General features: G+C 44.5%; 1 protein-coding gene across 6 annotated transcripts; it reads left to right on the forward strand.

The window, feature by feature from the left end:
- Positions 1–2,310: 2,310 nt before the first annotated feature.
- Positions 2,311–26,967, forward strand: CDC27 (cell division cycle 27). Of its 6 annotated transcripts, none has more exons than XM_065747274.1 (19): positions 2,311–2,664; positions 8,019–8,094; positions 11,284–11,431; positions 12,823–12,948; positions 13,633–13,730; positions 14,247–14,401; positions 14,520–14,734; positions 15,379–15,493; positions 17,830–17,963; positions 18,374–18,473; positions 19,115–19,322; positions 20,448–20,620; positions 21,241–21,393; positions 22,186–22,394; positions 22,638–22,755; positions 23,131–23,259; positions 24,068–24,142; positions 25,123–25,303; positions 26,461–26,967. In XM_065747274.1, exons 1-19 carry the CDS (start codon positions 2,638–2,640, stop codon positions 26,541–26,543), a joined length of 2,523 nt encoding a protein of 840 aa, XP_065603346.1. In that variant the 5' UTR covers positions 2,311–2,637; the 3' UTR covers positions 26,544–26,967. The 6 variants fall into 6 exon arrangements, with proteins under 6 accessions (XP_065603346.1, XP_065603348.1, XP_065603349.1 ...); XM_065747276.1 differs by having other exon boundaries at positions 17,848–17,963; XM_065747277.1 differs by having other exon boundaries at positions 17,848–17,963; positions 20,451–20,620.
- The last annotated feature ends 241 nt before the right edge of the window (positions 26,968–27,208 follow it).

A 27,208-nucleotide genomic window follows, 5' to 3' on the forward strand; every position in this document is an offset into this window, starting at 1 on the left:
TTTGCTTTGTTCCTCATTCCAGTGCCCTCGCTCCATGACTCGGACTGGCAGTGTAAAGCACTTTTCTTCACTGTGCCTGACTTCAGCCACCACTCACTCATTTCTGCACAGTGCCCGAGCAACAGCTGCTTCCAACTCCCTCTGCTCGATACGAATGCTCATAAAAAGCAACACGAGCTGTTTATAGATGCAAGAGCAGATTTTTAGCTTCTGTCTGTGGCATTTCTACAGCTTCCACTAGGGAGAACCTGGGCATTTCGTGCCTTTAATGTGCTGTCTGTCATTTAGGCTGCTAAAGGACCGTGGTGAAAAGGCACAACAGGACAGCACTGGCTGCACTTCGGGGTCACGGTGGCCACGACACTGCTGTGGCATTGCTCCTGCAGAGGATCATGCTGTTACAGATGGGAATGGAGGAGAGAAGTGAAGGATCTGCCCGAACCCACAGAGGAAATGTGCAGCAGGGGCTGGGGGCCCCACGGGCTGTGATGTTCCTGCCCCAGCAAGTCAGAGGCCGTGCTTCTGCTCCTGCACACACAACGCTTCCCAGCCTCCAGCTCCTGTGCAGACAGGAATGACACTGTAAATTAAAAGCAAAGAGGTGCTTGCAAGCCAGCAGGCAGAGAGCAGTGGAAAAGGATAGGGAGGACTACAGAAGAATGCGAGGGCTGATAACTCCAGCTTCTGCAGCAGCCCCGGGGTACGTCAGCCACGCTGGGGATCTGCTCTGTCTCTCTGGGGCAATGAAAGGTTCATAGTGAGGCAGGTTGGAATGATGTGCTTGGACAGGAGCAGCACATAGCTCTGTATCTGCACAGCTGTACGTCTCCATGTGCCCGGCCTCCTGCAGAGAGCTCCGGGTGCTGAGGAGCGGTTTGAGCCCCATGGACATTGACACAAAGCACCCACTGACCTCATACACAGAACTGCATGGCTGCAGGAGACCCTGCAGATCGAGGTGTCCCGAGACAAGAGCTCAGGCTGCTGCCCTTTCACAGTTCAAACACTTCACTGGAAACCCAGGAGATTCCAAGAAGTAAAAAAACAACCTCCCGCTCCAGGGAGAGCCTGTGGCTGTATCTCCTCAGGCCGAGATAAGCAGAGGCTCATACCAAAGATGGGTGTCAGGAGAAGGCTGTGTGCAATAGGAGGTGGGCAGAGCTTCCACCCCGGGGGCTCTCAGCATGCACAGGAGCAGAGATTGGGGTGAGGATGATGAAAACAGAGCAGGCTCTTTGGAGTGTGGCTTCACGCACGCACATGTACGCACGTACTACCATCACGAATGGGAAGGGTCTGCTGTGTTTGGGGTGAAATGGCTCAGGAGATGGAGTCAGCAATCCTTATGGATTAAGAACTGGTTGGCTGGTTGTGTCAGTGGTTCTGTGTCTGGTACGGGACAAACACAGGTATTCATACAGACTGGGGGAAGCAGTCCTGGAGAGCAGCCCTGCAAAGGAGGACTTGGGGGTCCTGGGGGATGAGAAGCTGCACATGACAGTCAGAGGGCCAGTGATATCCTGGGCTGCATTAAAAAAGGGGTGGTCAGCAGGGAGAGGGGGGGGATTGTCCGCCACTACTCAGCTCCTGTGAGGCCCCATGTGCAGTACTGCATCCAGGCCGGGGACTCCATCACAAGAAGGGCACAGAGCTCTTGAAATGAGTCCAGAGGAGGGACATGAAAATGATCAGAGGGAGCACCTCTCCTATGGGGAAAGGTTGAGGGAACTGGGCTTGGAGAAGGGTGTGGGGAGATCTCATTGTGGCCTTCCAGTACTTGAAGGGAGTGTACAAACAGGAGGGGGAACGGCTGCTCACATGGGTTGGTAGTGATAGGACAAGGGGGAATGGTTTTGAACAGAGACAGAGGAGACTGAGGATGGATGTCAGGAAGAAGTTATCACTCGAGGGCGGCGATGCACTGGATCAGGTTGCCCAGAGATGCTGTGGATGCCCCATCCCTGGAGGCACTCAGTGCCAGGCTGGATGCAGATCTGGGCAGTCTGCTCCAGTGGTTAATGCTTTTGTGGATCGTTACGGAATGACTTTTTATGGTTTAAGGACGGATAACACAGATGCCATTATCACAGAGGTGTGGGCACAGCACCCCCTGCACTCGGAGACCCACAGCCCTCACCCACTCGCGAGGGGCTGTGGGGTTTCATGAGTAGCTTCGAAGTTCCATCTTTTTGTTTAAAAAAAAAAGAAAGCAAGTTTTTATTTCGCGTGGGTACCGCGGAGCCCCGAGAGCCGCACACGCTACGGGGGCACAACCCCCCGCCCCACCCCGCCCCGTCTCAGCGCTCGGCTCTTTCCGCCCGGCTCTTCGGCTCTTTCCGCCCGGCTCTTCGGCTCTTTCCGCCCGGCTCTTCGGCTCTTTCCGCCCGGCTCTTCGGCTCTTTCCGGCAGCGGCTTCGGGTATTTCCGGCAGCGGCTTCGGGCGGACTCGGCGCTTGGCCCACCTCGTTCCTTCCCTCCCCACCGCCCGCCCCGGTAACGGTCGCTGTGAGTTTAAATGAGCGGGGGCCGGGCCGCGCCGCGCCGCCGCCGGGACGCGCACTGAAGGCGGGGCCGGGGCCGCCCCGCTCCGGGCTCGGCGAGGAGGAGCAGGAGGCGGAGGAGGCCGAGGGGAGCAGGATGACGGTGCTGCAGGAACCCGTCCAGGTACCGACCCCCGGGCGGACGGGCTCGGGCTGCCGCCGCGCTCAGGCCCCAAGGCCCGGCCTAGCTCGGAGCCGGCGCCGCCCGCTCCGCAGGGCCCTCTGCTGAGGCCGAGAGAGGGCCCTCTCCGCTCGGGCCGCTCCCGGAGGGAGCTCTCGGTGTCCCTTCCTCGTCTGCCGGGCCCTCCCGGGGGCCCTCGGCCGTCCCCTGCCCCGCACGGACCGCCCCTTCTGCCCCGGGGCCGGTGGTGTCCCCGCCGCCCTGCGGACGGCACAGGGCCGCTCCTTTCCCCCTCAGCTCCCCGGGGGAACCTGTTGAGCCCTCGCTCACCTCTTCGCTGCTGTCTCATTTCGAAACGTGCTCGGCTCCGTGTTGCGCCAGCGAAGGACGTGCCTTGCTCCCCAGGAGTTGGTGAGGTGTCAGGCTTCCCCCAGACTCTGTATCTCTACGACGGTAGGAGAGCTAGGAGAAAAAATAACGTCATAGCGTTTTTCTGCCGTTTTTCAAGTCGCACCTTGGTGAGCATCCTGCTCTCGTTCTCAGACATCTCGTTGCAAAGGTGTAAGTTACAGAATAGGAGTTGGCTGTTTCTTTTTTTCCCATACGTGCCTTACTCCAATTCTGTAATTTTCTGTTAACGAAATGTTAACAGAATTCTGTTATGAGATCTCATAATCTCATTCATGTTCTCTTTTTATTTTTAGCTGCTTAATGCATTTATTTTTCCTGTTATGTTTGGAACCTCTTACTGTGAGCATCTTGGTAGCACAGGAGTGATTTTCTGTAATAAGCATAATGAAAAGTCTGGCTTTGTTCTTCCTCTAAGGAAAAGAGGATGAGGAGAGGAAGGAAGGATTTCTCCCGTGGAAGACCATGACCCTGCCTGTGCGAGATGGTGGCAGCAATAGCACTCTTGCAGACCAAGGCCTTGTGTTTGTGATGCTGCTGTTCTGTTCCTCTGCTTGGAGAGTGAGGGACAGCGTGTTGGTAGCAAAGGTTTTGGCTGTTGGGCACCTCTTCCTCAGCAGTGCTGCAACCTTTGGATTCGTGCTGTTGTTTTTTTAGCAGCTGGGGATTCTAGGAAAGCATGGGCTTATGTTAGACAAGGAAGCAAGGATGCCTTTCATGGGGAAGGACAGGAAACAATATGTAACGTTTCCACGGCTGTGCTAATCAGACTAAGCCAGTGGAAAGTGTTTGCTGTTCTGAGAGTTCCCTGGTAGAAATGTGTGGCCCTGCTTTTATTTTTCATTAAGGCTAAGATCTCTCTAATGCTTTTCTCAAGCTTTTATCAGCTTGAAAGTTTTGATAGGGCTTTGCTATATTGGATGAACCTATTTAGATTCTTTAATTGACAAATAACTTTTTAGTCAGCAGTTTTGCTGCTATTCCCTGCTTACAGCAATGCTGATAAGTTTAGGATTTGTTACTTCTTGTGGCCTTGGTTGTACTGTTGGTTTTAAAGATAGAAAAGTTGCCATTGCAACCATCCAAAGCAAGGCTGGCATTTGGTTCTGCCTGGACCTGCTGTTGCAGGCCATAGCTCTCTGTGCTGTGCTGTGAGCACTGTGCTGCAGAAGCTCTCTGGAGCAGCTCACGTTTCTTTTTGCACTAATATTGTGTGGCCAGTGGTCAGACTCCATTTTGCAGTGTGCAACTTGAATGAGGTTTAACTGTGCTCTTTTGAGTCCCCCCTTTAGCTGCAGTCTGTGCATTTCTCTCTGGTTTTCTATTTATTTGCACTTCTTTTATAGTGTGCTTGAACAAGTAGATGCTACTTCTCATTTTTGCAACTGCAGAGGTGTTTGCTCCCAGTTTCCGGGGCAAGCTCATCCATCCAAGTCATGATACACAAAGTCTGACAGATAAATACTGGAGATCTGTTTCTCTATTGCTTTAGAATTGCAACGTTTTAATTATATACAATTAATGTCCTAAAAGACATCAAAAGGGCTGGTTAGATTTCTATTGGTGTATTGGTTCTCTTCAAACATTGAACAATGCTTGAACTCCAAGACTGCTGCCATGGCTGGAAGTGTGTGCTACCCGGAGGTGTCTGATTACTGAACAGAGTCTCTGTAGCTAGCAAATATAGCCAAGTCTGTCCCTGGAAACTCTCTCTTCCCTTCTCCTCACCTTGGCCAAATGTTAAAATGTGGTGGGATGTGATTGCTTGGCATGTCAGTAGGTTATACAACTTGGGAAATAATTCCTGCAGCTGTAACTGTCAGAAGTGTGGGCTTATCATCTAAGAGGTTTGGGGGCTAGTATGTGGAGTGATACGTGGATGGTGCACAGGATCTTCTGGGCTGAAGGTAGATGTGTCTGAACTGGCTTTTATTTTCTTTCTTTCCACTCTGGGGATGCTTTGCTGTAGAGCTGCAGCTTGCATGGTACTTTTGGAATTTCATTTACTCTGCATTTACAAATTAATGTGAATTCAGGAGGCTGAGTGACTGGAACTGGAGACTTACCTCTTCTGGAGGTATGATCAACTCTGAAGCACTTCAGGCTTCCCTGCTGTCCATTATTTGTTTGCAGCTTGGAGAACAGACACACAGCCACAGTGCCTCAGCTGCTTCTCAACCCCAAGGAGATGGCTTTTTGTGTCCCAATGGGCACAGAAGAAAGTAGGACTAGGTTGTCCTGCCCCAAAGCCTTGCAGGACTGAGTAGTTTTTATTGGATAAATGCCCTCCTGAAGTTTTTTTTTCTTCAAACCACTCTTCTGGTATGATTTAAGCAATCATCGTGTGCCACTAATGTGGGGTGGATGTGTTCATTCTTTGCTAGGAAAAATGAAACCACTGTTCTACTGAGATAGTGATGCTCCAGTCCAAAGCTTGCTTCCTAAAGGATGTGGTAGAAATACTATTTTTTGTTGTTAGTTTGTGTAAACTAGAGCTTCATTTCATCTGCTATTCCTGTAGGAAATCAGTACTGCTCAGGTGTGGCTGATCCCTGCCTCCTCCCTGCCCCCATAGGCAGTGTGTGTGAGGATGCAGTCCTCAGCATTAGCCCATTGAAGGCACAATTCCAACTGCACCTTTTGAGTTGCAAAATGATCATGATTACATAAGAGGGGTTCTGCCAGCTGGCTTTTTGCTTTCAGTGGGACTCTGCTCAGCAAGGCTTGTTCTCTGAGCCAGTGTGGAGCATCCCTTGTATAACGTGGCTGTGATTTAGCCAAGAATGACTTGGGTCCCCTCTCAGCCTTTGGCAAGGTTCTCTGGCAGTTTGCTCTTGTTTGAAAAAGCAGATGACATTTATATTTTTTTTGCCTCCACCCCCCATACACCTTTGCTTTATAAGCATGTGGAGATGGTATTTTTAACTTCAGGACAGCATTACTTGCATAGATTGATCTGAATGTCACCTGTGGCTCAGTGAAGGAAGAGCAGCTCAGGAGGAAAAGGGGACCTTGAGCTGCCCTACCCTGGGTTTAGTCTGCAAGGCTTTAATGCCCTCCTTCTGCTCAGTACTTCTTGGGGCACGTAGCAATGTACAGCCTTGGAGCTTTTCAAGGTAAAAACAGTAATCACTCATGCAGACACTGTGGCTGAAGTTATCTGAAGTGTGGAATGGAGAGAAGTTGTCTTTGCATTATTGCAATCAACTGCAGAGAATTCATCAACTATTTTCACATTGGCTTACAGTACCTGTTGCTTCTGTGTACAGCTGGCACCTACTGACCCAAGAAATACCTCTGTAGAGGTGGTGTATAAAATAACTATATAGTAATTGGGAACTCTGGTGTGTTCTGTTCATAGAGACTGTGTAGGCTTCCCTGAAGAACTCACACATTTTTTTCACACCCTGAGTTTGTCAAGTTTGTGTTGGAAGGAGTAGCATATGGTACATGTAACTGTGATGTTTGGAGGGGGGAAGAAGTGAAATCAGCACTTACTTTTCCTGCTAGAGACAATATCCGTTGTTTCTTTCTCTCTGGGAGTTTAATCTTAGTTTTGGATGTCTGTGGTGTTGGGAACTGGGTTCTGTTCTTGTTTGCAGCTGCATATAAATATTGAACTATTAGACCACAGAGCCTCGAGTTCCTAAGTTCAGCTCTTGTATGCATCAGTAGTAACGAAGCTACTGCAGAATAGCAGTTAGCTGGCCTGTGGGAAACTGCTTTGCAACTGGAGCTGTGGTCCTGGTACCAGCCTGCCCCACCTCCAAGCACATCCCTCATAAGCACAGGTACTGCAGCTGGTAATGATGGGAGGAGGACTGAGCAGGTGTTACCAGGGAGTCTTTTTTCCTTCCCACTCTTTTCCTTAAGATATTTTAATCTGATCCAGAGGGAATTGTCTGGGTGCTGTAACGAAGCTGACGTACCCCAGTGCTCTCCATCCTCTTACTGGGCAGCTCTTGCTGTTAGCTTGTCTGATAGCAATGCAGTGCAAGTCATTATGGCAGCTCTTCCAATGGCACGTGTGCTTTATGTACCTGTGTCTGCATTTGATTTGCATTTCCCTGGAGTAGTGCCACCCTTAAAGACTGAGTGCTGTCCACTCCCCATGCTGAACTTTGGTGTTGGTGGAAAAGGAGTGTTAGTACCCTGAAGCAGGTAGCTGTGTTTGACCCAATCTGCGTACACAAGCAAAATGCAGAAGATAAGCAGCCTTGGTGTGTCTGAATGGATCTGTTTGTCCACCTCACTGCATTGCACACATTCCTGTGTGATACCTCAGCCCTCATCAGTGGCAGTAAAGTGGTGGCTGGTGAGCAAGGACCTGAACCAGAAGGCAACAGAAAGCAGTGGGTTGCTTGAACCAACATCTGATCAAGGAGAATGCTGAGTTTGAACATGCTTAACCAACAGCAGGTTTGTATTGACAACCTCACAGCCTGATGTGGTTCCTAGTCCCGTTGGTTTTCAGTTTGTCGTGCCTCAAGGTGAGATGGTTTTATGCACAATGCATTAAAATGGGTTGAGCTCCCTTGATTATTCTTTTTTGCCTTCTTTCTTAGGCTGAGGGCAGAATGGTGCTGGGCTTGTTCTTTCTGACTGTATTATTTGGTGGTCTGCAGTAATCTGTTCTCCCTTAGGCACAAGGCTAAAACTGTAATGAGTGTGTGCTCTGGTTGAGGCTTACAGACAGTTGTATATGCTAACTAGTGAGGAACATTTGTATGTGTAGATAAGGTTGTGCTATCAGTGCTGAGATGGTTGTCTTATATTTAATCTCCTCGCTCCTAATAGTTGGAGTAACTAAAGGCTGCGTATTTTTCCCTGAAATTTCCTCTTATGAGTCCCGTGAAACAAAGCTGAGCTGTACCTCCTGACAGCAAGAGCTAATGAGTTGTGCATTCTTAAATTTCTAAGTTTAGACTCTTTGTTTTCTTGTCTTGTAGGCTGCTATATGGCAAGCACTTAACCACTATGCTTACCGTGATGCAGTGTTCCTCGCAGAGAGGTTATATGCAGAAGGTACGTACTGCAATTTGAATGTGGTGTTCCTAATTTAAGATTTTGAGCCTCTGGTCTTCTTTTGTCCTACTCCAGCCATCATAACAAAGCTTCACTTTCTGCTTGGGAAAAGCTGAAGAACGCTGCTCGTTTCAGTTGGGAAAGCATGGTCACAGAATGGCTTGGGTTGGAAGAGACATCTGATCCCAGCACCCTGCCTTGGCAGGGTTGCCAATCAAATGATGCAACTGCAGTGCTTTCAGTTTTTATTTTTTGTTGCTGAATTGTTTGTGAAACGTCCTTAAAAGTTAAATTTGGAGTTGGGTGTTTAAGTGTAATGCTTCCATTGGTGTGACGTGGTCTCCAATGGGAGAAACTCTTCCTCTCCTGGAAGATGTACAGTTGTCATGTTAAAGCTGTCTTGGAGAGATGTAGTATGCATTCCACAAGTTGCCTTAATGGCAAAAGCTCTGTTCACACATGTTGATTGGTGTGTTAGCTAGAAGAATTTTATGGGCTATGAGAGAAGAGCATAGAGGAAAATAGAGACAGTGATCATCAGGACTTGAAATACACAGCTCCTGTGGAGCTCCTAAGTGTAGTGCTGTCAGTTCTGGATGCTTTGTGCCCTGGGCAGGCAGCAGCAGCACAAATCCATGCTTTTCCTTGGTCCTTCAGAGACCAACTTCCTTCTTTTCTTGTGGCCTGTTTTCTTCCTTATCTTTTAGTCTGTGACCTCAGATAAGCTTTTTGTTCTCCGCTTCTTTCTCTTTGATACTGGTATTGAGTTTTCTCTGTTTTGGAAGTTATTGTCTCTTAATCACTAACAAAAACAAGAAAACAGGAAAAAAAACCACCAGTGTTAAGTTTAAAAAGAAATAACAGACATTTGATTTTTTTTCAAGCTAAGCAAAACTTGAGCTTAGGTTGTAACCAGATCACATAGCCTGTACCATGCTCTGTTTTCTCATGCCTTGCATTTGATGTGCCCACCATGTGCTTCTTCACATTCTTTTTGAGAACTGGAAATGTTTTTCCTCTTGTCAAGATTACCCATGGAATATTGGCTCTCCCTTCTGGTGCTCAGATGAGTGAACCTTCAGACTGTAGTAAAGGTGCACAGGGAGCGAACAGCTTTTAGAGGTGGCACATCTCCCCTGAACACTGCATGTTCTGAGATGCAGGAAGATGCTAGATGGAAAGCAATTGCCAAGCGTGTAGAAATGAGGAGAGTCCACTTTGTGTCAGTACACTGCTGCGTATTTTCCTGGCTGCTGCAGAATCTGTGCAGCACAGCACTCCTGTAGGGTACTTCAGACAGCGTTTCTCAATGACCAGCAGTGCAGAGAGAGAGAGCAGCTTGCTGTCCCTCAATTCAGGCAGTTATCTGCTACTGAAACATCCCACTACTGGTTTCAGTAAGTATGCTGCAGAGTAGAAGCTGCTGAGCTCGAGTTCACTGGTTCCATAACGACAGAGGGGTTTTTACCCTGAGGAGAGGTTTAAGTTCTCCTGCTCTTACTGTGTTTGTGGGAACATCTGTGGCTTGGTGCTCTCTCAGGATGCTTGAAGTGTGTTAAGTTAGTGGATGAAGTGATTGATTTAACTTTAATTATCAGAAAGATCTGCTGGAGTTTTTAGCATAAGATTAATGCAATTTTCTTCTCCCTTTGAGCCTTCAGTTTCTCTTGTTGCTGTCCAGGTGATGACCTACTCAAATCCTATGTTCCACTGAATGCTGTTTTAAGTGTAAGCTGCCCAAAATGGTTTCTGTAGGATGCTCCTACTGATTTTTGTAAAGGGTTCCATGAAAGTTTTCAGTGCTGAATTCAATCTGCTTGTTAATGTGTTCTGGAAGGTGTAAAGTAATGTATTTTTTTAATTGGAGATTTAAGAGTTGCCTTTGTAGGTGGCCTTTCTGTGATGTGAAATACTTTGTGGCTTAGTGGTGAACAAAGAATAGGACTCAACCCCTTAAAAACTGGAAGAGGGAATGGGAAGTGAGGATGCACAGATACTTCACACAGTCACAGCTTACTGCTCAAGTGAACATCAGAGCATGGCAGTGCTTGCTGCCACCTCACGGATGTGTGCTCTCTGGTGTTTTAAGTTTCAGCTGACAATTATACAGTAAGGTTTCAAAGTTACTCTAGGGATTAGCTGCTCTGTCCTTTATGCTGCAAGTGCAAGTACAATCAGCAAGTCTGACCTCAGCCTTTTAAACCTGGATGCCAGCTCCAGCTCTTTGAATAGAGCATTCTCAGGGCAGTACGTAATACAACTCTGCAGTGGAAGAAGTGTTGAAGCAGACATGATTCATTCTAAACAATTCAAGTTTGTCATAGAAAATGCTATTGTGTCTCGATCACTCCAGCATCCCGTTCTGATAGAGATTTTGTCCTGAAGCTTGGCTAGTTCTTTCAGAATTAAAAAACATGTCACAACTCTTCTTTAGGAAGAAAATTTAGAGGAGAGTTTGTCCCTGTCATGAGACAAATAAAGCATCTGAATGGTAACTTGTAAGCCACGATCACAATGAAATAATTATAGGCAGTGAAAAGGACAAGATCTAATGTTGGAGAACGGGTAACTGGTAAGTGATCTATTTTAAAGGTCTGTTTAAGTGATGTGAGAAGACAGAGACAAAGGCTTTAGGGAAGTAGAAGTAATATTACAAATAGAGAAAGTTCAATCCTGTAATGTGGATTAAAACCATAATTAGGCTGCTTAAGCTGAGGTTGGTTTTCCTTATGGAAAGGTCTTCCTGACAGCTGTGATTGTGCCAGTGTCTGTGTGCAGCTCAGCAGTCTGCAGAGCAGTCCTGGTGGGTGTTTGCTGGTGGCACTCAGAGCCAAAACTTGATGTGGCCAACAGGTTAAAGCACTTTTGCTCTACTAGAAGTGACTGCTCTGCTTGGCTTGCTGTTGTTTCTACAGCAGCTGGCTAATGCTTATGTAAATTGGGTAGCCAGAAGGATCAAAGTTCTCTTCCAACAGTAGATGTTGAGTTGGTATGACTGTGCAAGAAAGCAGCACGTGGAGGCTGGTTATGTGCTGACAAATAAAGAAACGCACTTCAGAGGGTAATGAATTTCTCTAATGTTAGTACTTCCTTTCTGGTATCTGGTTCCTGGCTGTGTTCTGCTCCCACTGATTCCCTGTATGGAAGTGGTAAACGACCAACTGATGGTTTTCATTTTATTTCTCTTAGTACATTCAGAAGAAGCACTGTTTTTACTGGCAACGTGTTACTACCGCTCAGGAAAGGCATATAAAGCATACAGGCTCCTCAAGGGACACAGCTGTACTACTCCACAGTGTAAATACCTGCTTGCAAAATGTTGTGTTGACCTCAGCAAGTAAGTGAACCCTCTGTGTTCTGTTCCAGGGTTACAAATGCATTTTTTCATTTTAATTTCTCCTTGATAGCTGTCAGAGTGCACAGGCTAGAGATTCATTGGCCCTTCAGCTCTAAAGATAATTTTAAGTTGAATTTATTTTGCTTCCAGATGTGGATCTAATGAGCAATAGTCCACATTTGTCCACATTTGAGACCTTGTAGAGGTTTCTGCAGTAACTTTGTGAAGGAGTTTTAAAGGGGAGGGGGGAGAGGATTGTTTGCTGAGATGGCTCAGCAGACCAGTCTGGGAAGTGTTTGTTTTGCCTTTGTGTTTCTCTGATGCTCTGGCTTATTTCATTAAGTGTTTCCTGTATGGATTTAATGGACAGGCCACTTCCCTCAAACAGTAAGCTTGCTCCTGTTACCCAGTTAATGCTGGGGGTGGAGAGGGAGAGAAGATGGCAGACAAAAAAAAATCTCTTCTGAAAACAAGCAAACAAAACAGCTGGATTGTGTTCCAGAGAATGCTGGATTTGACAAAAAAACTAACCTTAATGAGGCATAAGCAGGGGAATACCTTGCTCTTGCTGTTACACTTCAGAAAGCAGTAGCATATAAACAAAAGAGCTCAAGCTACAGCTCCTAATGCCCAGAGTTTGTTACTGGGGTTTGTTGGGTTTTTTTGCCTCTGTAGGTTTTTCAGGCGATTGCAGCTCAAATATAGAAAACAGTATCTGGCTGAGGTGCAGAATGAAGAGAATAAAGCTCCAAAGGAGGGAGAATCTTGAAGAATCTTCAAGATGTTATGTTTAACTGACACTGCTATATTCATAGAAATGTGCCTTATTGGCTTGGGGGAATGGTCTGCACTGATAAGAGCATCTACAAACAAGTGTGATTTCACCTGAAGGCAAGGGGAGATTATGTAAGAAACAGGCATTCAGGTGCCAAGTGTGCCATATCCCAGTGTTGGATCTTAGGAACTGAGCCTGGAGCCTTACAACTTGCTTTTCACAGCTGGGAAACAAAGCCAAGCTGAGTGGTTTTTAGGTGAAACACCTTCAGAAATGAAGTACCTGGAAGACTGCTTCTTCCTTAGTGTTCAACGAAGAGCAGACTCTTTTGGGGATGTCATGTTGTACTGTCTACTTCTGGTTTTGAAGTGGCGTGGGATTTTTCTTTTTCTTCATTTCCCTAGTGGAAATGTCAGGCTTCCAAGTACTGCATCCTCCACGTTGCTGGAGAAATCAATTATTTAATGTTAATTTGCAGGAACTAGTTTGTATGTTGTTTGAAACTTGTGACTGCTGACAGTGGATTTCTGTTTTTGTTTGCAGCAGGGTGAAAACACTGGACTGCCAGTGCTGTGAGCCTTGTAACCCCTTTAAACCTCTTTTTTTTTTTTTTAAGGCTTGCAGAAGGAGAGCAGATCTTATCTGGTGGAGTGTTGAATAAACAGAAAAGCCATGATGACATTGTCACGGAGTTCGGTGACTCTGCGTGCTTTACACTCTCCTTACTGGGACATGTCTACTGGTAATGCTGCTTTGTTCATGTTGTCTTTTGAAGCTTAGGCTTTGGATGCTGGTAGTGGTGGTGTTTTGTTTTTGATTCAATCAAGTGTTAGGTGAAAGGAACAAAAATTCAGCTGACACAGGGTATAGCTGCGTGGGTTGTGGGGTGAGGCTGCATTGGAAGAGTGATAGACAGTTTCCCTAACTGCATCTAGCTTAGGAGTAGGCATGGTTTATCTTTTACCCAGAGCTGCTGACTGCCCAAAACCAATCTCCTGTCCTGTATGTTCAACGTGTACTGAAGTGTCCTTACAACTTAGGTTTTGGTCTGTGATGTTCCTGAAGAGGAGCTCTCAAGATCTGGTTCCCAGTATTACCACTTCGATTTCTCTGAACTGCAAAGTATTCAAAACTTTGTTTTGAATGAAAAGATGCTTAACTGTTAGCAAGAACAGCCCCTCTCTAAAAATGAAAGCTTTCCAACCATACTAGTAATGATTCTGAGGACTCTGATAAGCTTCCACCTGTGCATAACTATGCCAAGCAACTCTAAGAACTCAGTATTGCTCTGTTTCCATGGCTTGAAAAACTGAGGAATGTTGCTGGGACTCTTAATGGTTTTGTTTTTCTGTTCTTCTCCTGGAGAGCTATTGAACAGAAGTTCTGTTCTTAAGTTTCCTTATAAACTGTTGCATTCTTTTTGCAGCAAGACAGACCGGCTTGCCAAAGGATCAGAATGTTACCAAAAGAGCCTTAGTTTAAATCCTTTCCTCTGGTCCCCTTTCGAGTCGCTGTGTGAAATAGGTAGGTCTGCAGAGCTGTCTTCCTAATGGAGATGTTTTCTATGTTTCTGGTTAAGTCACATTTTCCAATTTGCTGTCACCATACAACAACATGTATGTATTTACTCCCTGTCCCAAACTAGTTAGGAAAATGCCAGCAGAATTCTTCTGGAGTGTTTCTGTGAGTAAGAATGGATTTAAAATGCTTTACCCACGATTAGAGCTTCTGTCTCATGTTCTTCTATTTTTCCCAACTTTTACATTTTGGATTTTGCAGTACCACGGGTTGGTACCCATAGTTAGGATGCCCTGAGAAACCACACTTCTGAGAATAACTTTAGTTGAATAGAATAAAACTGATTGTCCAGGGTTTTGCAGTGGCAGTACTCTTCTGATTTTGTGTAAGGGGTTTGGAAATAACGAAATAAGAACACACTTTTCCTAAAACACACTGTCCCCCATACTCCTTGTTTCATCCTGAATCTTCAGTGTATGAACTCAGGGCAAACTCTGTTCAAATCTCCTTCCAATCTTACAGGTGAAAAACCAGACCCCGACCAAACGTTTAAATTAACGTCTTTACAGAACTTCAGCAGCTGTCTGCCTAACACTTGCACAACGTTGGTGTCTAATCACAACATATCCCACAGACAGCCTGAGACTGTCCTGATGGAAACACCGCAGGACACAATTGTGAGTTTTGCTGTAATGGTTGTGCTCCAGCACTCCTTCCAGCTTGCCTTTAAATTACTCATGAGAAGCCACACTGCATGGGTAACTAAAAGCTGCTTTTTATTTGTTTTGTTTTCAGGAGTTGAACAGGATCAACCTGGAATCCTCCAATGCAAAATATTCCTCCTTGAACACAGATTCCTCTATGTCTTACATCGACTCAGCTGTAATTTCACCAGATGCTGTCCCTCTTGGGTCAGGAACTGCCATCTTGTCTAAACAGGCTCAAAATAAACCAAAAACCGGGCGAAGTTTACTGGGAGGACCTGCTGCTTTGAGCCCCCTGACTCCAAGGTGAGTCTCTCAGGGATTGTTTCTACAGTTAGCTGCTCTTCTGCTGGGTTTGGTTTGCATTGCACAGCACAAGACTTGCTGATAGCACTGTTCATAATGCACTACAGAAGCAAAAAGCAAAACAGCTTCAGCAACTGCTCTTGGCCCTAGTGTTCATCTCTTCTGTTCTTCAAACAAGCAGCTGGTGTTTTATGATTAGAAGGAGAAAAGAGCTCTTGATTCACTGTTTCTTATTGCATTCACACTGGGGAAGTCTTCATTCCAGAGTAGATAGGCGTTCTCTTAAACTATTACAAAAAGCTGCTCTTGGACCTTTCCTTGAGAAGTATCTCTTTTCTAAAGAGCTTGTAAACATAGGCATTTTCCTATTTGCTGTCTTAATCACAGAAACCACTGTTAATACTTGGATGATCTGTATTTATTACTTGCTTTTGCAGGGAGGCAAAGAAAGTTCTGTGCTCTTAAACTTCAGAGAAAGAATACAGATGAGAATAGACCATAAGATATTAGGGGGTTAACGTGACTCAGTAAAGTGTTTCTGAAGTGAAGCTGATGATCTGGGTCTGTGTTTTGGACACAGAATAGGTCTGATTCTCATGGCCTAGTATTTGGACTTAAACATTTGCTCTTCATTTTGTTCTCAGCTTTGGAATTTTGCCACTAGAAACCCCAAGCCCTGGAGATGGATCCTACTTGCAAAACTACACAAACTCTTCTTCTGTAATTGATGTGCCATCCACAGGAGCACCTTCAAAGAAGGTACTTTGTGTTCCAGGGTGCAATTGCTGTTCTGGATGTGTACTTTAAAAGAGGAATCCATTATACAGATGCAAAATGAACCCACCAGAAGTCAAACACACTGTAAATGAGTTCTTCAAATTGGCTGCAGCTGGGTGGTTATCTCCCTGGAAAAAGTCTGTAGACTTTAGGAAGTGTCAGTTGAAATGAAGCCTGCTGTAAAGTAGTCTCTTTTGAAGTAGTGACAGTTTCACAGTTCCCAAAGCCTCAACAAAACCTTTTTTTTTTTTTGCTTTGAAAATCTTCTTCTCAGCTGAGTAAATAGGGCAGTAAGGAAGAAAACGCTGCATTTCAAACAGTGTTTGTGTTGTAAATATTTTCAACTCATCCCATCACTTCCTTTGGTAGGAAAACAGATTTTTTTTGTTATCCCAAAGTTCTGTAAAGACAGACAGGAGTCCTTTCTTCCTAGTAGAAGTAAGCCCTCCTTCCTGTCCCTAAACACTCATGTGTCTGCAGGCTGTCTGGCATTGCTTGGCAGACCTGAGGGGCAACCTGGGGCAGATGCCACTCCTGTCCTCCTGCAGCCCAGCAGGAATGTACAAACAATAACAACTGAATTGTGAAGGACTTGAAACTTGTGTAAGCTGGAGTCTGAGACCAGTCAGAACTTGAGGTTTTCACTTTAATTTCTTTCTTTAATGTGGGTATTTTCAGGGGTAAGTTCAAATATACTAGAAGCTTCAAGTCAGCTTGCAAAACAGTTCCTGAATTCTGGTTTACAACAGATATAATGAAAATGCTGCTGGTGGTCCATGGAGAGCTGACTGATAGATGGTGTTTCATTTGGCTAAATCTTGTCTAGAAGAAACTAAAAATTATCTTTTTTATTTGGTAGGCAACGATGGCAATTTCTCTAGTGACAAACGAGAGGTGGAATGTTGACAGCAGTTGAGGAACCATTTTTTCCTTTCTAAATACAAAAACTGAGGGCGTTTCCACGTATTCTCATTCAGAATAGTTCAGAAGTTGTATGTGCCTTTTTGCTGTAGTACTCCCCTGCATTTAATCTCACTTGTGCTATGTGATAGATGCAAGGCTTCAGTTACTTTCCTAGGTGTGGCACAAGGGCACCTTGGTGTGAATTTTGCTGATCTCTGCAAATGTTCTATGCCCAGATGGATCTCTGCTAGTCCCTAAAAACAAACAATACGTTTTAATAAATAGCTTAGAATTCTGATGTGTGCTTTGTCCTACATATACAATTACTTGGCCACTTCCACTTCCGATTGCCAAGTTTGAAAACACTCTAGTGTAGCTGTGGCTAGAGTGTGTGTGACTTAATGGAGGCAGTTTCCTAGGAAACACCCACGTAAGTGAATGAAGTGTTAGGATTGATCCAGAGACTTCCTGTCTGAGTGGGCAAGCTTGCATGCTGGCTGCTTCAGCTGTCCTCTGATAACAAGGCATCAAGAAGGAAGGGAGGAACAGAACCTTTGCAGGTCAGTCCATCAGACAGTGAACTTCTATGTGACCTTGCCCCTGAGAACTTGGATTCAGCTCTAAGTCCCCACATGATAAATGTGCCAGGGAAGGCATCAAAGCACACTTCTTTGTTTGCAGAAGACAACAGAAAAAATAAAGTGTGATGTTTTGGGGTTAGGTCATGTTATGTGCTTGTTACCTGTGGCAAATTAAAGGGGAGAAAGGAGTGCATGTGGACACTAAGCACTGCTTAGCTGCTGGACAGTACCTTGCTGTTGTGCCCACTTGTGTGCAGGTCTCTTTTCTATTCTCAATTATGCAGGTCCCTTCTTGAACAAAAACGCTTTCCGTATCTGACCCAGAGACTCATGCAGTAATAATAGGAGATAGTGGTTTATACTGTGGGCAGGCGTGCTAAACTGGCACTGCAAATTATTCCAAAGTCTTTAGGAGACCAGCAGGCTTGATGGTGTTCTGTAAGAGCTACCATGAGATGTTAATGGTGGATGACTTCTGGATGTGAGTGTAAGGCAGGAGTTCTGTGACTGTTTTATTTATAATTATTTATAACTTTCTTCCTATTGATAAGGAGATTAATGTGATGGTTTTTAATTCCTTTTTTATTCTTGCTCAAACACTTAATGCAGTTTCTTGCCACTAGATGGAGATTTCATGTCTTTCAGATAGTGTGCATGAAGCTTTGGGAAGCTGTGTTACTGGCAGCTTCTTCAGACAGAATGAGGAGTACTTCAGGAGCTCCTTACAAGTGGGGGGGGACACAACCCTTTGTGGAAATGATATTTCTCCTCTGTGCAGTGTTAGTAGGCAGAAGAGAACTGAGACTTCTTAGTGACATAATAACAAACCTGTAGAAACTTCGTGTTATGCAGGCAGTCACCAGGATAAGCCAGGCTGGAACAAAGTCTGTCTTCTCCCAGAGTGGAAATAGCAGAGAGGTCACTCCAATCCTCGTTGCACAAACACAGAGCTCTGGTCCACAGACAAGGTAAAAAAAAGATTCCCTCAACTTGCTGTTACCTTTCACATTGCCTTTCTGGAGGATTCAGGGTTTTCTTTTTTCTGTTCCCAACCTGTAAGGACAGTCCTGCAGAATTCTGGTTTGGAGGAGGAAGTCTCTTCTGTTGGAGAGAGTGACTCCAGTGGGTAGGAAGGTTGTGTGATGGGAGTTGTTTTCAATCACTTTGGCAGTTAGAAAATGTTATCAATAAACAATAAGGTTGGCAAGAAGTTATGCTCATGTTCTTAACACACAACAGGCAGATTTGTTTTCCATCCCTTTGAGGTAGAAGTACTTGCCTTCAGCATGTGAGCATTTTTCTTTAAAAGAATGGAGTCAGGTTTTTTTTTTGTTTAAAAGCAATGGAAAAATAGCTTTAATGTGCTATTTGTTTTCAGTACAACACCTCAGGTATTGAGCCCAACAATTGCTGCTCCACCAAACTCACTGCCTCGAAGAAGCTCTCGCCTTTTCACTAGTGATAGCTCTACAACAAAGGTAACAGAATCCATGGTTGTTTTTTTCCAAACTTGAGGGGCTTTCCTTACCCATGCCACTGCACTGCCCAATGATTTCCCCATCTGTACATCAATTGTAGCAGTTTGGGAACAAGCTCTATCACGAGCAGAACTTATGAAAAACCTGTCTGTATGAAACATGTCTTGATGCCATATGTTACTTCTCATTCTCAAGAATGCTCCACTAAGAGTGGGAAGGAGGGCATCATGAACAAAAACAAAGATGTGCACTGGGATGACAAGTGCAGTGGTGCTGCTAGCTGTCAGCCCATTTGACAAGAGGCTGTGTCGTGTGGATATATTTATTTTAAAGCTGCCTTGGTTGGATGCTTTTCTTCTCTAAAATCGGGCTGTACTTTTTTTGGTCTGTTTTCTGCTCTTTAGACAGTGGAGCAGGACTTCAGAGCACTGTTAGTATATGTGAAAGTTTGCTGTTTAAAAACAAAGCATTCAGTGGAGTTTGGAGGTTTCTGTGTAACCAAGTTCAAAAGGAAAACAGCTGGGAACTGTTGTGCAAGCTGTGAAAAGGCATGTGTATGCCTTTTATGCAATTAACTTGGAAGTTTAGTCAGTTGAAGTGATTTCTTTCATATGAGTAACTTCTGCTCTTTTTACTTGCAGGAAAATAGCAAAAAACTAAAAATGAAGTTTCCACCTAAGATTGCAAACAGGAAAACAAAAAGTAAAACAAATAAGGGAGGGATAACTCAGCCAAACATAAATGATAGCTTGGAAATTACCAAGCTGGACTCTTCCATCATTTCAGAAGGGAAAATATCCACTGTTACACCACAGATCCAGGCTTTTACGCTACAGAAGGCAGCAGCAGGTCTGTTTGTATGCTATCAGACTTCAGTAAGGTCAAACTTTGTGTATCTATGGTTTTTAATCATAGGATCATAGAATGGTTCTGTTGGAAGGGACCTGAAAAGCCCACGTAGCTCCAGCCCTCTGCTGTGGGCTGCCTGCCCCAGCAGCTTGGGCAGCCCAGGCCCCATCCATGGCCTTGGACACCTCCAGGGATGGAGCACCCACAGCTCTGGGCAGCAGTGCCAGGGCCTTGTCTCCCTGGTAGAGAATTTCCCCCTCTCATCTGACCTAAATTTCCCCTCTTTTAGCTTAAAGCCATCCCACCTTGTCCTAGCACTGATTGCTGTGTGAGAAATTATTCTCCCTCCTGTTTATAAGCTCCCTTTAGTTTAGTGGGTGGGGGAATTTCCTTTAGTTCTGCTTATCACTTCAGCCAACCTGCAGCTATCACCTTTTTATAATTGTCAAGGCAGATTGAATTCTGCGTGCTCCAGGTAACTTACAAAGAACAGGTGAAGTGGTAAGATGCAAAAAAGTGACTGTGAGGAAATCTGACTCTGGTTCTTATTGGTGTTTAAGATGTTTTCAGGCGAGAACCCTGGAATCTGATTCAAAAGAACTGAGTAATTGAATCATCTTCCCTCAAAATTGGGTTAACGTTGTCTATTCTCCTTATTTCCTGTTTGTTTAAGCACTATTCTTTGTCCAGTTTGACAGAAAATCCTGCACAAACTGCTGAATTCCTCTCTTTTGGCTCCTTAAAGTTTCCAGGCAGCAAGCAGATGTATCCCTGGATACCAGACACATGGAAACTGTTTGAGACCTAAAAAAAAAAAAAATAAAGATAAAAATGTTGGAGCTGTTGTTGTAAGTGCAGAAATCCACTTCTCCTGAGCTTCAACATTTCTGTTCCTGAGTATTTTGTTGCTGGCTTAAGAAGCTGTCAATACCTGACTTCCATTGCTGCTAAGAATGTTGAGTTTTGAATTAAGAGTGTATTAAGCCTGTTTAAGGACTCTCGGAAGATACTAAATGCAAAACTGGGAGTAGAGCTGCAATGAAAATCTTATGGGGATTAGCAGTTGCAAGTAAATAAACTTCAGCTGTCCCTTTTCCATTTGTACTTACTGTGTTCTTCTCCTAGAAGGTTTGATGAGCCTCCTTCGTGACATGGGGAAAGGTTATTTAGCCTTGTGTTCATACAACTGCAAAGAAGCAATCAATATTTTAAGCCATTTGCCATCTCACCACTACAGCACTGGCTGGGTGCTGTGCCAAATTGGGAGAGCTTACTTTGAACTCGCAGAATACATGCAGGTAGGAGCTGCGTGTGGTTGGGTTTGGAGCTGTGTCAGTAATTCTTCTTTTTTTCCTGAAGAAGCTGAGTTATGCTTCAGGCTTATTTTAATGCTCAAGCTGTTTCTTCTTGCCTCCACATCCAGTCCTGGGGGTCTCCCCTCTTCCCACCTTCACCCGCAGCTGTGCTGATGCAGCTGTTTGAACTGCACTGCTGTGGGTGTTCTTCCCCCCCTTATTTAGTTAATGCAAATCCCATTGATGACCTCATTCCCTTTGCAGCCTTGGGAATGACTGCATTTGTGCAGCTGAGGTGATGGCAAACAGCTTTGGAAACAGAAGTGAGCAGTGAAGGTGAATTCAGTGGTTTCACTCTCCTTCTCTCTGTTGCCCTGGGAGTTGGTGTGTTCATTTCTTGCAGGAGTCACAGGCAGGGAGGGCAGCTGGAGTTCTGCTTGGCCTTACTGTGTTGGAATATGGTCATCTCCTTTGTTTGGAGGGGAGGATGAAAACACAACAGGGCTTGTAGCTCTGCATCGTGTGTGCATAGCAAAGAATTCTCACTCTGGACATTTGAGGCTGTGTGCTGTACTTGGGTGGGTGGAATCGTTGTAAATTTCATTTCTGATTTCCTTTCTTAGGCTGAAAGGATATTTTCAGAAGTAAGGAGGATTGAGAACTACAGAGTAGAAGGCATGGAGATCTACTCAACTACACTGTGGCATCTGCAGAAGGATGTTGCTCTTTCTGTTCTTTCAAAGGATTTGACAGACATGGATAAAAACTCTCCAGAGGTACAAAATGCTGTGGTGCTCTGTGAGATGAGTAACTGCATGTGGCACCATCAGTGACAGGGAACAGAACTTGGACTGCAGCTTGGTTAAAATGTCATTCTCACTCGTGGTGAAACCAGAGAGGGAGGTGGCAGGATTGCCTGTTGAACTGAAGCAGCCTGGAATGGCTGCTTGGCATCAGAATATCAGCTTATATGGGGCAGGTTGAAACCTTTTATCTGTTAATGGTTATTTAAATTTGTGTTGGCATTGTTATTCTGGGAAGATCATGGGTTGGTCAGTCACTCCGATTAATGCCGGCATGTGAAGATAAAGAATGCTTTTTTTCTTATACCAGCTTCTAAGTGCTGTAATTAATTCCCTGGCATGTATAATATATTTCCTGTACAATTCCTGCAGCACTGTTGGAAAATATTTTTGTGCTGAAGTCCATTGAACTGCAGAGTGTATGGTAGTGATAGCATATACATGATATGCAATCAGGCTGGCATTTTAACACAACACACACAGTACTTGTGTGTGTGGAGGGGTTATAAATCTGCTCTTAATAGAATTGAGAAAACTGATGGGTTTGTTAGGATTTTGTGATGGAGAAAAACCTGTTGAGGTCATTACAGTGTCTTATACAGGAGGGAAGAAAACTTGGTGAGGCAGCTGGTCAGTACTGTTAAAACTGTATTGTAATCTATCAGGAAGGGATATATAATGGCAGATCTGTTGAGCTCGAACTTAGTCATTGTGCAAGCTGTAAAAGGAAACTGTCTGCTGACTTTGGAATGCTGTTTTTACTAGGCATGGTGTGCTGCAGGGAACTGCTTCAGCTTGCAGCGAGAGCATGACATTGCAATCAAGTTCTTCCAGAGGGCCATTCAAGTTGATCCAAACTATGCTTACGCCTACACCCTTTTGGGGCACGAGTTTGTGTTAACAGAAGAGCTAGACAAAGCACTAGCTTGCTTTAGAAATGCAATCAGAGTCAACCCTAGACACTATAATGCATGGTAAGTGTTGCTTTGTCCCCCTTCTCTTGCATGTGATGTGGAACACCTTTTGGAGAAACAAGTTGCAGATGCTGCCACGAATTTTGTGCAAGTTTTCTCTCATTTCTCTCATTCAGAGTCATTTCTTTACCCTTGTTGAAATAGCAGGTCTGTGTGCCACTCCTGCCAGTTTGTACTGGCTGATGAAAGTCAGTTTACTCAGGATGATCTCTTCTTAATGGAATTATTTTTTCTTTTTTGCAGGTATGGGTTGGGAATGATTTATTACAAACAGGAAAAATTCAGTTTAGCAGAAATGCATTTCCAGAAAGCACTTGATATCAATCCTCAGAGCTCAGTCTTACTGTGTCACATTGGAGTAGTAAGTAGATTGCACTCAGCTCTCTCCTTGTCTTTTAATCTGCCTCTGTACTTCAGCTGCAGTCTTCCTGAACTTTAAGTGCAAAAACAAATAATACAAAGTTCAGGTGACCTATGAGAGGATCTTATCGTGTGAATGAACAACCATGGGATTGTGTCAGAAAATAAATCCTCTTCTCTCCTTCCCCCCAGTTGCTCTTAGCCAGTGTTGAAATGACTTGTCAGCACAACCTGATAGCATGAGCTTGCCTGTAGGAAAGCTTGGTTCCTTTAAGACTTGGTAGAAACAGGTTGTAAGTAAATGTAGCAGCTTTTCTACTAGTAAAATGTATTTTATTCTTTCTCCTTCTAAAATTTTCTTCCTGTTCTGTTTTAGGTCCAACATGCACTGAAAAAATCTGAAAAGGCTCTGGATACTCTAAACAAAGCTATTAACATTGACCCCAAGAACCCACTATGCAAATTCCATAGAGCTTCTGTATTGTTTGCAAATGAAAAATACAAGGTAAGATTTGATGTGTGCAGGCAACCTTAAATTATCTTTCAGCTGCTACAGCAGTGAATGGGGGTGCACTGGTAGCATCAAGGCTTGCAGCACGAGCAGGAAGAGCCTGAGACAGAGCAGCTAACGAAGCATTTGTTTTGATAAGTGCCACCTTCACTGAGGGGGAGATGCATTTAAGTTTTTTAATGGCCATAAAATCTGAAGACAACAGATGTGCTGGGTTTTTTTAGGGTCCTGACAGATTATAGCAATAGGAAGCCACTACTTCAAAGGCTGTATCATCAAGTAGAAAACATGAGGCCATACGGATTGTTCTGATCCCTCTGCTGACTTGTTTCTGTTGGCCACAGAGTACAACTTTGGTAGTCTGTTCTCTGAAACCTTGCTTCAGGAGTGTGTGTACGTGTGTTCTAGGTGAAGTTTTCTCTTCACATGTTTTGCGAGTTCATAACTTAACCAATTAAATATAAGGATTAGGGTTAAGGACTAAGCAAAGTGCCCACGTGTAGATTGTTATTAAAAGTCAAAAGCAAGAGGATAAATGTGAGCAGGAAAAAAAAACATTAGGTGTTACTGTAGGAGATCAAAACCCAGTGTATGTGCTCTGTTCCTATAATAATTGGGCCATAATGTGCTGTCCTCTTTAGATGAGGAACTGATGTGAAAGGCACTTTTGTTGAGATTGTACTGTTGCTCCTGGTGGAGTGCTGTAGGTTGTAGGTAAGCTTCCAGGTTCTCATCAGCACTCAGTTCAGTGATGTTGTAACTGGTTGCAGATTGCCAGCTTAATTTTTTTCTTCCTTTTCAGTCTGCTTTACAAGAACTTGAAGAACTGAAACAGATTGTTCCCAAAGAGTCTCTTGTTTACTTCTTAATAGGAAAGGTAGGTGAACCTTCACTGTGTTCGGAAGTACTTTGTTTTCCTCCATTGCAGAAATGTCTGCTTAATGAGAAAATGTGGTGCCTGTTGCCAAGCTGTTTACATTTGGGGCAGTACTCCATAAATTCACAGAGCCTTAAATAAAACACACTGCATATACAACCTCATTGCTCTCACAGCATATCTGCTTTTCAGCCTCAAAGGACTGGAGAAACCTCAAACTATTTTGATAACCACCCAAGGGAAAATAGCTCAACCTCCTGGCATTTTCTTTACCTCTGAGTTAAAGGAATTCCTTTTAGAAAGTGAAAAGTAGATCTTGATCCAGATCTTTACTGGGAAGAGGTGCAGTGGTGAGAAGGACTTTGAGTTGGTCTGTCCATCAGTCAGCTGTGGTGGTTATTTGGGCCTCGAGGCATTAAGGTGCTTTTGTCTGTTTGTCAGATTTCTTAATGCTCAGTAAATATCTGTGGAGTGCTTCCCCTCCTCCATCAATATCCTCAGTGTCTGTTTCAGCTGATGGCCTTCACAAGAGAGTTATGGAAGGTGATATCCTCCTATCCCAGTTTGAGAAGTGGGAGATCTTAATGAGGCTGTAGGAGTTCCAAAGCTTAAATTATATATAAATATAGGGATTTGATTTAGTAGTTGGGTAGGGATAGTGATAGGAGGATGGTTGGACTAGATGATCTTGTAGGTCCTTTCCAACCTTATGAACCTATATCTGAGTGCCACTTCCTTACATTCTTGAATCTGTCAGCTGCTAATTTTGTTTGATCACTTCATTTAAATTTGGGCACTTATGTAGAAACACTCATACAGTTTTTCTACACTCTTCTACTGTTTCCCTTTGGACTCAGGTAATAAATCTGATCGAATCTGTTCCACTGCTCTTCATAAGATGGGAGTTAGCTGTGGCTTACTAAGTTTATTGCCTTTCAGGTAACAACTTGTAAATGTTGCATTTCGTGCTTTTATTTTAGGTTTATAAAAAGCTGGGTCAGACTCATTTGGCCCTAATGAATTTCTCTTGGGCAATGGACTTAGATCCCAAAGGAGCCAACAACCAAATTAAAGAGGCCATTGATAAACGTTACCTTCCAGATGATGAGGAGCCAATAACTCAAGAAGAGCAAATCAGTGAATGTTATCCCTACGAATCAGGTTTGTATTTTGCAACCCTCCCTCATTCAGTGGGGTGTTTCCTCTGAGGTGTGAGCTGGTGTCTGGAGGTGGGAAGAGCTCCAGGTGTAGCTGTCAGAGCTCACTGCTCTGCAGAGCTCTGGAGGTTCTCAGTTCTTCATGTAGCTGAAATATCCATAGAGGCTTTGGGAGAGGTTGGATGAAGTGGGTGTTAGTCCAGAAGCTCTGATCGTTTGGTGAGCATCAGAGGTGAAGTAGTGGATGAGTTTTGTTTGAATTGAGAGTAAATCACACGTTCCCAAATGCATTGCTTTGGGAGCAGCCTGCAGGATGGGGTGGCTCAGGGTTCTCCCTTCTCTCTGACCTGCTGCTGTGAGCTCAAGCTCCAATGAAATGTAGGTGGCACTGTGAAGTGGGTAGCCATAAATATTGACCTCTTTGATGCAAACTAAAATAGAGAATAAATACTAAGTGATGTAATTCTTCAAAGGAGAGAACAAAGGAATTCTGAAAAATTCCTTAATGAACATAGTTCTGCAGTCCTAGATCTTCATCAGAAAAAGTTTGGGTGTATATCCTAGTAATTCTTAACAATCCCTTGTGCATTGTGCTTTCAATACTGGAAGCTTGTCCTGCAATGCTTTTCCCCTTGCTGCTGTAGTTGGATTATCCTGTTGCCCTCACACTGACTGTGGGCTGAGAGTTTCTCACCAGGAGATGGAGACAGAGTACTTGAACTTCTCAGCAATAATCACATCACAGAGCAGTGGGGGGTGGGGGAGGAGGAAAGCCCCACAGCTTAATCTGTCCAATAAACATAAATGAAAGTCTCCCAGTGTCCATCTTTTAGGTAAAATACATTTTGATCATAAGTGGAGTGGTCATGATGCAGTGATGTGGTGGGTAACGAGAGTGGGCATCCATTAAAGAAAGGAGAATGCCAGTTGTTTTTATCACTTGATCCTAATTCCTTTCTAAATGCATTTATTTCGACTTGATTGAGCTGTCAGGGGTCAACTTCTTGCAGGGAAGAAGCCCTATGGTTCTCAAGTGTTTTGAGGGGAGGGGGATGAAAGCAGTAACTCAGTCTTGTGTTGCTGCTGTGTTGGAGCTGGCTGTGGAAGAGCTTGGTGAAGCAGCCCAGTACTGTTCTGACTGCTTTTCTTTTCTTTCCAAAGTTGGCACAGATGAATCCCAAGAGAGCAGCATGACGGATGCAGATGACACACAGCTCCATGCAGTGGAAAGTGATGAATTTTAACCTCCCAAAGCCAGAATAGGGCTTGAGTGTGTGACTGGTACTGTTGTGTTCTCCCCTTCCTTCGCGTCCTGGGTCTTCACATCACTGAGCCAGCACTGTCATGATTCTCCACTGACACCATGAGTACACCACTCAGACTGTGCACAGAATTGATGGCAGTGCACTATTTGGCTGCTGCTGAGTCTGACTAGCTGGCTCTTATGCATTTATGAAAGTGACTGAGGAGGAAATGCTATTTCTGGACTCCCCTTTGCTGGAAAAATATTGTGGAAGAGAGACTTGTGGTTTGCTGTACCGAAGCCAGTAGATGTGGGGACAGTACTAATGAAGCAGTGTCTTGTTCTTTCCTCAGAAATGTGTCTTAGTTTGGTTCTTTCTTGGTAAGCAGAGTGCTGAATTTCATTTCCGAGCTCCTCGAGGATGCTGTTGAAGACTTTTGCATATTGTAGTGTAACTTAAATGCCAGGGAATGTAAATGACCTTAAAGCTGCAGTGTCTCCAGTGAACAAACAGGGCACACGTGCTCAGGGCTGGGGCTGTCAGCCCACGTGAGGTACCCTGTGTCCCTGTGAGGGTGGAAACGTAGCAAGAGAATCACAGTGCAGAGCCACAGCTTTCACAGAATGCTTTCATGTCCTAACCAGGAACTAATTTATTCACCTAGT

The sequence above is a fragment of the Cyrtonyx montezumae genome, unplaced genomic scaffold (assembly GCF_038088225.1).
Source record: "Cyrtonyx montezumae isolate F1298 unplaced genomic scaffold, pur_monq_1.0 scaffold_43, whole genome shotgun sequence".
In the NCBI taxonomy this organism is placed as follows: domain Eukaryota; kingdom Metazoa; phylum Chordata; class Aves; order Galliformes; family Odontophoridae; genus Cyrtonyx; species Cyrtonyx montezumae.